At 46.2% G+C, this 14,035-nt stretch overlaps 1 protein-coding gene across 6 annotated transcripts in view; it reads right to left on the bottom strand.

The window, feature by feature from the left end:
• TRIO (trio Rho guanine nucleotide exchange factor) overlaps nt 1-14,035 on the bottom strand; it is a 749,917-nt gene that overhangs the window by 637,688 nt on the left and 98,194 nt on the right. For all 6 annotated transcript variants that reach the window (XM_084881643.1, XM_084881642.1, XM_084881641.1 and 3 more), the window contains exons 3-5: nt 11,350-11,464; nt 4,687-4,879; nt 1,490-2,002 (exon numbers count right to left, since the gene is read on the bottom strand). In XM_084881643.1, the coding sequence (XP_084737769.1) occupies nt 1,490-2,002; nt 4,687-4,879; nt 11,350-11,464 (821 nt within the window). The remainder of the gene's footprint in view (nt 1-1,489; nt 2,003-4,686; nt 4,880-11,349; nt 11,465-14,035) is intronic.

The raw sequence follows: 14,035 nt of genomic DNA, 5'->3' as shown, positions 1-14,035 counted from the left end.
ACAACAACAAAACCCTAAGCAAATGCAAACAATAAAATTTACTGTGAAAATAAAAAGGATTGGGGAAAAATTTAACAAAGACATCTCTCTTAAGGTTCAATGGGGAGACTACCTGGACAAAGATGTAGATTACGTTGTTCACAAGGAAAGTATTTAAAGAAAAACTAGAGGCCTGGTGCATGACATTCATGGACTGGGCTCTGGGGATGTCAGACTGATGGCTTGGGCCCACTCCCCACAGTTGGACATCCTTAGCACTGCTGTGGAGGCGGGCTGCTGCACTCACCAGCCATCAGCCTGGCTTCTGGCTAAGAGGCACTCCCCCACGGGAGCCCATTGACCACCTGTGTTGAGCATCTGCCCCCTGGTGGTCAGTGCGCATCATAGCGACTGGTTGTTCGACAGTTCAGTCAATTTGCATATTACCCTTTTATTATATAGGATAAACGCCTATCAGTTAGCACTGCTACTATGCCTTGAAGCAGAATCTGAGATGGCTACCTGTGTGTTTGTTTGTTTTTTAATGATTTGAAGGAAGATTCTCCAGTGTCTTTGGCAATGCAGCACCTAAAATCTAAGTGCACTGGCAGGTATGCGAAAAGCTTACCGAAGAACAATACTGGAGGGTCACCTTTGAAAGTCCTTTATTTCTAATGTAGCTTTTGTTTTTACTTTACAAAACATTCTCCCGTCCATGAAAAGCAGTCACTGAGATCAAATGAAGAGTGACCAATTCACCCACACCATGGCTTGCACCACGTTCCCATAAAGAAGTGTACTGCTTTCCCCTGGCTAAGACTGAGTTAGCCGGTAACTGGCAAGGATTCTCGCTGAGTAGCTGGTTTATCCAGAGCACAAGAATAAGATATGAGACCATGAATTATTATTGCCTATATTTTCCAGAAACTATTAATTTTAACTCATTATTCACAATTTAAAAAAAAAACAAACACAAAAAAACCAACAGATCTGAATGGTGTATTGTCACTGGCTTTGTACGTGTGGAAGAGCAGAAATTAGCAAATGACATACATACATACATACATACATACATACAGGGTGTCCCTCAAAAATGTATGCACACACTTTGAGTAATTATAAGGCAGTGTTTATTAAAATACATTTAATTTTCAAAATTGAGCTATCAGCTGTTGAAGTGTATGTACATTTTTGGGGACACCCTGTACATAACTATTGCTTTCAATAATATAATGCTATAAAACATTCACTCTTTTAGCTGAAGATATTCATTCTTGTCTATCTTATAGGCATTCGAAACCATCAGTAGTTAATAACTCAAAGTTTCTAAAATAGCCCTGCACTGCACAGTGAATGACTGAGGGAAGCAGATTGAGGGGTGGTCCCGAACTGACACTCTCCGTCTCTAGTCTCTAACCGACACCGGGAAAGTGGCCCTTTCTCTAGACCAAACAATCCAGAACTCTTCCCGGTGTACCCCCTTTTTGCATCCCCCTGCCTTCTCCTTTACCTTCTCAGCATCCTGTTCAAACAGCCGCAGCTGGAAGCACTGGTCCAGCTTCAGCTTCCGCACGTGCCACATCTGATGCAGATGCTGCCGCGTGGAGTGCAGCCGGTCCAGCATGGCGGACACCTTGGGCAGAAGGCTCTGCAGGTCCGCGTTGCCTGACCCTGAGTTCTTTTTGGGAAAGCTGTCGCTGCTCTGGATCCTCTGGAGCAGCTTCTGTCCCTCCAGGTCCAAGTCCTCGATGGGGGCCTTGATCACCTTCTTCTTCAGCTGGGAGTGCTCCTCCATCATGTTCCGAGCCCCCTCCAGGTCCTGAGGCAGCTCCTTCTTGGCCAAGATGTCCTGAAGCTCCTCCAGCCGGGACAGCATGTGGGTGGCGTTGCTAATGTAATCTTCAAAAGCAACTCTGATCTCAATCCACTCTTCATGGTTGTACTCCAAGCAGCCATCAAACTCGGGTGTTAGCTGAGAAGGGTCAACTACTTTGGTAAGGCCTTCTAAAGAGACCATATTTGTCTTAAGGGGGGAAAAAAACAAAACAGATATGAGAAGATGAACTAACTCTGTATGGTGTTAGCATAAAGCAGTTTAGTCACAGATCTTCAAACTTAAAGCAAGTCATCTATTTATAGAAAACATAAAACCTTGTTCTGACCCATAAATATAAGTAAACAAATAAGTAAACAGTATGGTTGGTGAAAATAAACCCATTAGAGCAACACATGTATGTTACTTGGAATATCTAGAATGATAGACTTATATGTATTTCATGAGAGTGAAAGGTATTAGATTTCTTTCCAAGAATGTGGACTCTAACCCACCATTTTAGGCACATTAACCATGAAAGGTGTCAAACTGCCAAGTACAGAGCAGACGATTCAGACATTTCCCTTTTGCAAGGCATCCTTCCTCACCCCCACCACTCCACCATCTCACCCCCAGCGGAGAGCTCTGCCCAGGCTTCCTTCTCCCCGCAGTCACGCTTAGGTCCTGTTCATGAGTCTCAAAATCCCTCTGGAGCAGCACCTCCACTAAGGACACTTGTGTGGGGGCTGCTTGTTAGAGGGCTGACCACCACTGCTGCTCCACCCAGACCAACCTCATCATCCCCCTTCCTGACTCCACCACCTGTCAGGGAACGCCTCAGAGGACATGGATGGCTCTCTAAAATGTAGAAAACAGACAGGGATTAGCCAGAAGGCTGGCAGAAGCTCTTTTCACAAAGGTAAAGACAGAAGGTTTATTTGCTTCGATAACCCGCCAGATTCTGAGCAGTGCCAGTGTTGTACTACGTTTTATGTAACACAGTTATAGTCAATTACAACCTAAACAGGAAATCCTAACCTCACCCTACCCGTCAGACCGGCTGCAGGATTAGGTAAGAATTTTGCCTCAAGGAAAGCATCAGAGGGCGGGGTGACTAGATGCAAAAACAAAGGTAAAGGAGGAAGATCAGATCGGTGGCCTAGAACCAAGAGAGGAAAGAGAAAAAGGCTGGGAGCCGCACCTGTCACCTCCAGTCTGAGAGGAACCCACACCTGCACTCTGTGCTGTTTGGCGTGAGAAACTGTGAAGGCAGCCAAGCTACAAAGAGGGGCTGCTTCTTAGCAAGCACCTCTGCTGCCTTGTGACTGGAGCTCCCTCCCGTCTCATCTGCCCGGACTTTTAATAACGTCCCTGGAGGCAAAGAAGTTCAATGGAAAAACCGGTATAGGCAACCTTGGAGGCCAAGGGACAGATCAAATTTCAACGAGCAAAACCTTGAGTGCATTATTCTGCCAAACCAGCACTTCTGCTTAAAACATGTATAAGGAAATACAACAACACACTTCAAATGTGACATCAAGAAAATAGTAAGACCCAATAAATGTCTTCCTAAGTCACTTCTAATTGTATATGAAGATAAAGGCTTGCCGGTTTCATGTTTCACCTAAATCTCTTGAACGTAGTTTCAAATTAAAACTACATTCGGATTTCAGACCGAAAATCAGTGCCAGGGAAAGAGATGTAAAAATGGAGGTAATACACAAAAATGGAAGTAACAACACTTGGAAAAGGGTAACACGTCACAGAAGGTTTGAGGATTCATACTGGGGCTTAATACCATTATTGCTGCTGAGGGGGAATCAAAGTTTTGCTTCCTCAAAACATGCCTTTTGGGATATTGATTTTAAGCTGGCTATTAAGAAAAATAAGCTCAGAAAGAACCGCTGACCCTTCACCTGTTTCAGAGAGAAAAAGCTGCTTGAAGGAAGAAGCATCTCCGGGCACCAGGATATGAACTACCGCTGGCGAGGGGACGGGGAATGGGGAGAGTCTGGCAGAGCTGTTTGCTGGACTCTCCCCAACGCCCAGCTGCTTCTGGGTGGCCCAGCAAGATCTCTTTAAGACATGTTTGCTCTTTCTCAGCTACCTGTAAACTACCTGCTTTCCCTCTGACACCCCAGACCCCTGCCTCCCTCTTCTTTGTCTAGAACGGCATATAAACCTCAACTGCCCATGCGCCTGCGGGCCGCATAGTCTCATGGCACTCCAGCATGTACATCCGGAATAAATTCCGGACATTTTCTCATAGTCTGTCTCCTGTTAGTTTGATTATTAGACTAGTCTGAAAACTTAGAACGGTGGGGTACAAATTGTTTTTTGCACCCCAACACTGTTTACCTTAAGATACATGAATATAGTCACTGAACCCTAATGTTTGGTGAAAAGTTGCTAGAAGAAGCAATCTATTTGACAAAAAGTTATTATTATATATTATTAGAAAATTTTCAAATTTTATAAAGAATTTGTACGGCATGAATCCAGTTTCAAGATGGCCAGACACTTTCTTCCGACAATCATCTCATGGAACTGCCTGCACCAAAGCCTTGCCAGAGCCTTGGAAACCGAAGAAGTGGTGACAGTAGAAGGAAAATAAATTAACGCTTTATACACTGTCTGCAAGACAGCATCCTTACGAACCACCCAAACCCACCTTGGGTACACAACCCACTAGGATGACACACGATAAATGAACCTGCTTTTGTTACTTCATGCAATAACTAATTTCACATACGTACATAAGATATGCGTTTTTATGTCGTTTTTAAAAATCTAATACCAGCCTATAATGAAGAGGGGGAAAATAATCTTTTTTTTTTTTTTTTCATTAAACCATAGGTATGTTTGTAGCTGGGCTGGCCACACGTGGAAGTTACCTCAAATTCAAACTTAGAACTGCCAAAGTTAGTCCTCTGTTTCTGCCAGAAGTTGTCGGGCTTGATGATGAGGGCCACGTGGATGCAGCAGGGGAAGGACTCCTGCAGGATCTTCAGCAGAGGCTTGATGGAGTCCCACTTGGACCCGCGCATGTCCACGATCACCGTGAAGCCTCGCTTGCAGACTTCTTCACTAGAGAGAAAGGAAACACACGCTCAAGCCATGCAACTCGGGCCACTTCTTCTGGGCAGAGTCCCGCCGGGCGATGCTGACACCGCGTCCTTTCTCCTGATCTGGGGCTCCGTGGGGCAGGGCTGCCCCCTCCCCCACAGCCTGGCTGCGGGTCAGCACTGCGAGGGGGTGGGGAAAAGCATGAAAGGATATGGAATCGGTTCAGAAAGAGCTCAGGTCTTCCCAGGAACCAAATGCTCTTCCCTTCCCTTGTCATAAAAGAGCAGACTCTGGCTATGCGGGCATCAGAACAATGATGACTCGGAACAGGGTTCAACTCTGAAAACCTTTAAAACTTTATCTTGTGTTCCTGGTTTCGTATCCTGTCTCCCTCTTTAGGAGAAAAACCACCTTGTGTGTTAACTGATCACACACGCTGCTGCCTAGCAACTACAGCACAGAGGCTCTTAGCGAGCAGTGAATGGGCCGACCCCTGGCGGCGTGCACAGACCCCAGGTGGAGAGGTCACACCCCCATCAACAGCAGCCCCCTAGACTCCCCAACCACAGGCGTGAAAACCACCCCGCCAGCATGCTGGCAGCAATGTCCCACTTTTCCCCTTTAAAGGTGTCCCAGGGCCCTGGGCTGGGGGGTCCGTGGCGCCCTTCTGGCAGAGTCTTCGGGGTCAATCTTTTTTCACGATAAATATCTGCCTTTCACCAGCTGCACTGACAGGTGAAGGCAGTGGTGGGAACTGTGCTGGCCCTTAGCACCAAGCAGGGCAGTGCAAGGAGCCACCGTGTCCCTCCCCTCCACGCGCTCGCAGCATCACAAACCAACCAAAGAGCCTGTCCTCTTTAGAGGGACTTTGATGAAGCAATGAAAGTGAGTAATTAAATTCCCAACCCGAGTGCATGGTAAATACATATGATGCACTTGTGCAATAAAGAATAAACAACAAGAGTCAGAGTCCTTAAAGACGGGGGAACCCTGGTCTCGTTCAGCTGTAGTGTCAGTGACACCACCAAAGGCGTCCCTCACAGATCCTAAAGGTAAACAGGGCTTTCAGAAATGCCAGAAAAACTCCCGGGTCACTGAAACGAGAGGGTCCTGGGCCTCCCTGAACTCTAATGGAGTGAGCAGTGCAAGGTCCCACCCTATAGACACGCCAGGGCTCCTGAGGCCCGGGCCGGGCCAGCCTGGGCAGGAGGAAGCCTGACCCGCTGGGTGTTCTGCTCCAGCTCCGGCTCTGCTGCCCCACAGCCGGAGACTGCAGCCTCCCTGGGTGCTGACAAGTGTTAATAGCTGCCGTTTGGGAGGCTGCACTTTAAACATTAGTTGTCACCGAATCCAGACAAACTCTCTGGCAGTCTGGCTTCCTCCTCACAGGGCCCCGCACAGTGTGTACACACACCTGCAAAGTCCTCCACTTGAAAGGGGCTTAACTGAAATCCCGAATAACTCCAGACTGAACAGCAGGAAGAAGCCCAAGAAGGACCCAACCAGAAGGCAGCCTGAGCTTGCATCCTTTCTAGAAGAGTTAACCACTCCCCTTCCTCCACAATCCAACTGTTAGCACCCAGAAACTTCCAAGAAATGAAAACTACATGGGAACTGGGCTGGGAGTGCACACCCTTTCAGTCCATCTCTCTTTACCAAGTTCAAAGCCAGTCACTATTAGGAAAATCGTGGCTTGCAAACTTCCCCGAACCCAGTTCTGTATGTGAGCAGCTAAGGAACATGTGCAGTTAGCAACAGGAGACGGCTACAGCTATTCCTCGGCCGTGAAGACGTATGAACCAGCACACTGGGAAGTGTGACTTATTCACCAGTTTGGTTGGCAGTTTTATCAAAGAACCTCGTTTTATCTATGGAATACAGAAAAGTTAGATAAAACAGAGGTCTCCTCTCAACACAAGTCTCTAAAAAAAGAGAAACTCTACTTTCTTTAGTCCTTAGATAAAGAAAGTCCCTTCTTGAGGTACCATCTCACACCTGTCAGAATGGCTGTCATCAACAAATCAACAAAGGACAAGTGCTGGCGACGATGTGGATGGAGAAAAGGGAGCCTCGTGCACCCTTGGAGGGAATGCAGACTGGTGCAGCCGCTGTGGAGAACTGTATGGGGTTTCCTCAAAAAATTAAAAATGGAACTCCCACTTCTGGGAATACATCCCAAGAAACCAGAAACACCAATGAGAAAGGATATATGCACCCCTATGTTCAAAGCAGCACAATTTACAATAGCTAAGATTTGGAAACAGCCTAAAGTGCCCTTCAGCGGATGAGTGGATTAAAAAACTCGTACATCTACACAATGGAATTTATGCTGCTATATAAAAAAGAACTTTTACTATTTGCAATAGCATAGTTGGAACTGGAGAATTATGCTAAGTGAAATAAGCCAGTTGGAGAAAGATAAATATCACATGATCTCACTCATATGTGGGATATAATGAACAACAAACTGATGAACAAAAATGGATCCAAAGACAAAGTAACACTGAACACACAGTCCAACCTCAGAGAGAATGCAGGGAACGCGGGGTGGTTAGAGAGCAACCAAAGGGCTTATATGCATGCATATTAGCATAACCAATGGACACGGACACTAGGGTGGTGGGGGCTTGTCTGGGGGGTGTGGTGGTGGGGGAGGTCAATCGGGGAAAAAGGAGACATATATAATACTTTAAACAATTAAAAAATAAAGTCTCTTCTTATATGAAAGTTCATGAATGAATTCACTCAAAGTCTCCACATTATTTCATTAGGGACCAAAGAGAGTGGGAGTGGTTTATCCATTTAACTTCTATAAATCATTTTAATGTTCTAGAGCAGGGGTCTTCAAACTACGGCCCGCGGGCCACATGCGGCCCGCAGAGGAGTCTGATCCGGCCCGCCAGGTTTTTTGGGCAGTGAGCGCAGCCGAGGTGTTACAGTAGGAATTAGTAGTTCATATAGTCCGGCCCTCCAGCTCTCTGAGGGACCATGATCTGACCCCCACTTTAAAAAGTTTGAGGACCCCTGTTCTAGAGCATAATTCACATAATTCAAGCAATAAGGACAATGAACACCTAGAGAGGACATACCAAGTCCACTGTTACTTTCATGGCTGGACAGGCATCCCCACCACACCAGCAACAAGTTCTGCTGCGACTCGCTTCTCCTGCACTCAACCCACGGGCAGTCTCCTTGCACATGCATTCTTTGAAAATCACTCTGTTCCTCCTTTTTCTTTTAAAGGAGGGGGAGGGGAATGGAAGGTGACCCAAGTAAGAAACCACAGCTCCTCACCCCTCCCAGATCACATTACATTTAACTCTGGGGGCCACGCTCTGAGAGGCACAGACCACCTAGAGACCATGCAGAAGAGAAACGGGCTGATCTGTCTCAGAATACGTCAAAGGGAAAATAACTGAAAGAACGGAGGAGAGCGAATGCGAAAGATGGAAATTATTGCACTACCTACTTCTGAGGCAGCTTCGGGACCTGAGGCCCTGCGCTGGGCGTGTACATGAATCATCTTACTCAATACTTACAAGGATCCAAAGAAGTATAGATTAGCATCACATTTTGTAGATCGGAAGACGGATAAAAGCAATTAGTAGCTCGTACCAGGTCACTGTCAGGCTGACTGCCTGTGAGTCCCAGAATGGCACACCTCCACATTCTGAAGGGCACAAGGCGAGACTGTCTGGCTGAGGGACAGCCAGGGGCCCTTCACATCCAGGAAGCTTCGGGAGTAACGGGCAGGGGAAGGAATCTCAAGGACCCTCAGGACTGCTTACACCACTCTGAGACTACAAGCAAACCCTAAGTCCCAGAGAATTCACACACCACGGCCCTGGCCGAGTTCCACAGTGACAAATAAGAACGTCAGCCCGGCCGAAACCTTTGGTTTGGCTCAGTGGTAGAGCGTCGGTCTGCGGACTGAGAGGTCCCAGATTCGATTCCGGTCAAGGGCATGTGCCTGGGTTGCAGATTCTATCCCCAGCCCTGGGCGAGGAGTGTGCAGGAAGCAACCAATGGATGTGTCTCCTTCACATCAGTGTTTCTCTCCTCCCCTCCCTCCCTACTTTTCATTCTCTCAAAAATAATGGGGAAAAAATATCCAAAGGTGAGGATTAACCAAAATTAAAATAAACACTACCTGCATCATTCATTATTCAAAGTGTATATATACATTTCAAAAAATAAAATGAATTTCCCACCCCATTAATTTGATGATGATTTGTATCAATCCTACTGTTTGGCTAAAACAAAGCCGTGCTCACCAGGGGCCGCCCAGCGCTTTTTGGTCAGGCAGAGTGGGACCAGACAGGATGGACCCAGAGGGGACTCAGGTGAAATTCTCCTCCATTATCACTTGGCAAATGCATCACTGACATGTTATTCTCGCCTCTCTATTTGCTCATTAAGCAACAACAAGCAACATGGCATTTCCTGTCACTTGGAAATGTAAATACAAAAGCAAACCTAGGCATGAAATGAAGTGACTGCTCTCAGCAGCTGGAGGGTCACCCTACACATGTAAGTGTTGATGAGTGAAATAACAGAATGCTTGGGGTTTGTTACAAGATATTCCAGGGCAATTTTAGAGTAAAGCAAGATTAGCAAAACCTGCTAATCACTGAAGCTAAGTGGCAGGGATGTGAGGTTTGCTACGCTCTTCTGCCTGCTTTTGTGTATGCTCATAATTTTCCAATGACAAGGTTTTTTGTGTTTTTTGTATTTTTTAAGGTGGGTCATCCAGGTAAATGCAAACATACCTGAATCAATTTTTAAAAAAAATAATATGTACACTCCTTTGTCTGCTTAGAATTCAGGCTGGGTTTCAATGTTTTCTAGAGAGCACAGTGTCACATATTGAAAAGTGAAAACGGTGAGAAACCCCAAACTACCAGAACTCAATGTGAATGAAAATGTTCACATTCATAGTCAAAACAGATTTCAAAGCAAGAAAGCAAACGGCCAAAGTTACAGGCAGCAATTCAATTATGTAACTTCAAAAAACCACCTGGATAATAGCAATTCAACTTGTTTTTCATTCAACTATGTGACAATTCTCATTCTGCTAAATAAGAACTTTCTTTACTGCGTCCTTTGTATTGCTCTACCTCTTTTCCCATCATCAGCATAGTACCTGGCACAGAACTCAGTAAGTGGCAACTATCAGCTATACTGTTATTGATAGTGATTAGCACTGAACTTCTAAAACTCTTTCCAGCTCTGAGATTTCAACGGTTCAAGAGGAAAGGGAAATAGTAAAAGGAAAGGGGAAACCTTTCCGCACGTGCTATCCCTTTATCGCTGACGATACGAAGTGCAGTTCTCCCAGCAGGATCCCCAACCAGAAACCCAACACCCTCCTCAGCCAACTGGACCGTCCGCTTCCTCGGCCCTGACAGCGAGGATGGGTGACAAGCGGGCACAGCCGTCCTGCCCGGCTGGACACAAAGCCTGAGCTGGGAGGATCGAGTACACTCACCCATCTTCAGAGCCCACTATCCTGCTCTGGACCACCCTATATTGCTCTCTATGTAACATGCTCCTGAAAGTTACCGTCTCCTTGAGCCTCTGTGATGACCACGTCCTGTTCTTATTGCACGTCCTAATGTAATCTCTTTGGAAATGCCCTCCCTCTGCATGTGGCTTTCCAGAATAAAGATTTCCTTTCTTCAGAGGGAAGCACCCCTCCAACCTCAACACACAGCAGCCCCTGTTCTAGGCATGGCTATACCCTGGGAGGTGTTAGAGTAGTATTCCATTTTCCAAAAAGCAGCCTGAACAATTAAATGGATGTATTCATGGGGGTCGGGGGGAGGATTGCTTTCACTGGTCATCAGCTAGCGCTGCAAGTAAAACCTCAGTGAGAGCAGAAACAAGGACACGGGCCAGATGCTATCCATCGATCCTTTCCAGGTCTGTCTGGAAAAATGAAGCTTTGCCCATTCTTGGTGTTCTTCAGAATCCACACTAAAATCCTCCCTCACCATCACGAACGGTGTCCCGGATTGAATGGGGGTTCCCCAACCTGACGCCCTGTCGTATCAGCTGGGAAGGATGTTCAATGCCACACAAACTTCATGTTACAAATCAACAGGATGCTTGCAGGGAACCCCAGCTCGGCAGGAAGACAGCTGTATCGTATCAGAAGCAGCGGCTACTTCCTGGCTTCCAGGATCAGAACCATCAACCACAACTCTTCATTTCTACCTCCGGCACCCATCCCGACACCCCACCCGTGGGCCTCCCCACCCCACTGCCATCACACAAAGCACTTCACTCCAAACACGACCTCTCACCCCCATGCCAGAGTGCTGTAAGCAGGACAGAGCGGTCGCCACGCGAAGTGAGGAGAAGGAACATACTTTTAAGTTCACACCCCTTGTCTGCTTGGCACTCGGGCTGGGGCTGAGCTGTTTGCTAGAGAGCTCGGTGCCACGTCCTAGGACAGAGCTGCCGTGAGGAGCCCGCACATCAGCGCTCACCTGGGGATGCAGGCGAGGTAGGAGATGAGCCTCCGCAGGTCCTCCTGTCGTATTCTGTCATGATTGCTGCGGGCCGGGAACGTGAGGATGGGGCCTCCGCGCTTGTCTCTGCCGCCTGAAACGAACACGGGAGCACGCTGAGACACAGACGGGAGAGGACGGCCCAACCGGGTCCCAGCCACTCCACAAGGCTGTTCCTCCATCAACCGCAGGGCCTGAAAGGTCCCTGCTTTCGCGGGCACATGGCCAGCCCAGCTCACCCCTCCCGGGCTCGGCAGAAAAAACCCAAGTTCTGCACACCACCTGGAAGACAGTCCAGAAGGCCTGCCCTTCCTTCCAACGTGTCCTCCTTCCCTCCGGTTTGTGTTTGGAGAAAGGAAGTTTTCACGTACAAGTGCTCATTCGCCTCGAACGACCAACCGCGTGTTCCCACCGCCCGGGTCCCTCTCACTCTCCTCCACATTGTCCTCTCTCCTCTCCCAGCCCTGCCTTCCAAGCTCTCCCTCTGCTACCATCCAAACTGGGACTTAAGTCTTGAAAGGGAAGAAGACAGGAATGCTCTTCAAACTTCACGCTGATGACCTCTAAATCTGGATCTAGGGCGGCTTCCTCTCTCCAGGGCTGCGCCCAACCCCACTGGCCAGGTTTTACCAACCTGTCCCACAAAGCCACTGTATATAAAAGGAGGTGGGGGAGGGCTTTGCGTTCAAGAGTTATAAAGCAGAACTATATTAGTTAAGGACTTTGGAAAAATCACATCACATAAGCACAAATCTCAGGTGATGACTGGTCTTTGATAGACAGGCAGCCATGTTTCTCATTAACATAGACACAATGTCAATGAAGTCTGCCGCACCTCTGACCACTTTTGGTGAAATTGTCACATATACTTTATCACTTCCATCGGGGTTCTCAGAAAGGAAAACTGAGCCTTCCTAAGTGGATCCTCCATTTAGTTTTTCAACTCTAGGCATCTCTTTGGGAAGCACAGCACGAAGATCTCAACATTCAAGTCACAGTAAGCAATTCTAATTATTTTTCTCATCTTAATTGCTTACCTCAGCAGCATAGGTAAAATTAAAAAAAAAAAAAATGCAAGCGGTAACAACAGAAAACCAGATTTTTTGCTTTTAAGGCCAAGAAATTATCCAGCAGACGTTATTTTAAAAATACATGTTACCAAGAAGGGGATTTACAATTTCCTGGAATGAATGACACTGTTTCTACGCGGAAATAAAACAAATTTTGAACACTTAAAACGATACACGTGTAGTCACACCATCTAGAAAAGTGTTAAATTACTCATAAGCCTAGTAATCTGGTATTACGTGGTAATAATACTAAACCGTAGCTACCAATACATGCTGTGCATGGTGTCCAGAGGTTGACACACACATTCTTGATCATCACAGTGACCTTGTTAAGAGTTTTATGGCTGCAGTATAATTGAAGATACTGATGCTCAATGATGCTTAAATAAAGACAAAGGGACTCTGCCAGCATACTCCAGCTGGGTCCTTCCCCCTGACAAGAACTTATATAATTTTTCAAACTAATGGCTTCAGTTCCTTCTAAAGTACTAGAAATATCAGAAGGACAACTAAACAATGAGTTCATAGGCCTTTTTTGATGAATAAAAAGTACTATTAACCCTAGCCAGTGTGGCTCACTTGGTTGAGTATCTTCCCACGCACCGAAGGTCACTGGTTCAATTCCCAGTGCCCGGGTTTTGGGCTCCATCCCCAATAGGAGGCATGCAGGAGAATGTTTCTCTCTCTCTCTCTTTACCTCTCAAAATCAATAAAAACATTTTTTTTTAAGTGGAAGAGAAGCAATTCTGTTAAATGAATGGGAATGCCATTACCAAGTCATTGTCTAATATCAGATAGTGTTATTAAGGTAATATCAATGACTCTAGGTTTTGGAATACCTCTTGTCTCCAATATAAGACAGGAAACATTTCACTATTTTAATTCCCCAACATCTTTCATTCTTTTCAAAAAGGAATCCGTTACCTTAATCAAAAGTATTCCAGCTCAACACATATTACAGAAACTTGAACTTTTAAAGATACAGTATGAAATTTAGATAAAAACATTCACCTGACTCTTGGTAAAGTGAATCGTACCCAATATGTGTCTGGATTCCCATTCTGAATTTTTAAAATGAAACATAATGTTTGACTCAGTAGGAAGATGAAATGCCAATGACCCGTGTTCAGCTCTCCTTCCTCTGGGATCAGCGTGTCTCTTAATGTAAGCAAGGGAAGCTCTACCAAAACGGAATCCAAAGTCCGCCCATCGAAGAGTGTCACGTGGGGAGTCAACAGGTGCACACACTGCACACAGCCACCTGCTCGCTCCAGTGAGAGCTCAATGAGGTGAGGTGATGTGCTGACTGCTTCTGTGGTACTGCCTCACCTTTCACCTACAGGCATCTTCCCAGCTGGGACCACTGATGAGGAGTCCCCTGCGACGTACTGGCAACCTCACCCTCCAAATAGGCTCCCACTCATGTCCTAAAAAAAGCTAATTTAAACCTAAACTTGAATTTCAAAGTAGAGGGAAAGAATTCAATTTGTCTTTTTCCTTTTTTCCAGAATAGAGCTTCAGAAAACTTTCTAGGGTCGTTTTAAAACTTCATCAAAAATCACTCATGAAATAAAAATTGCATATTCTCTATTTAA

Source organism: Pipistrellus hanaki, assembly GCF_964339955.1.
Source record: "Pipistrellus hanaki genome assembly, chromosome: 4".
Taxonomy (NCBI): domain Eukaryota; kingdom Metazoa; phylum Chordata; class Mammalia; order Chiroptera; family Vespertilionidae; genus Pipistrellus; species Pipistrellus hanaki.
Note: the sequence above shows the minus strand (reverse complement) of the source record. Positions and strands in the feature narration are given on the sequence as shown.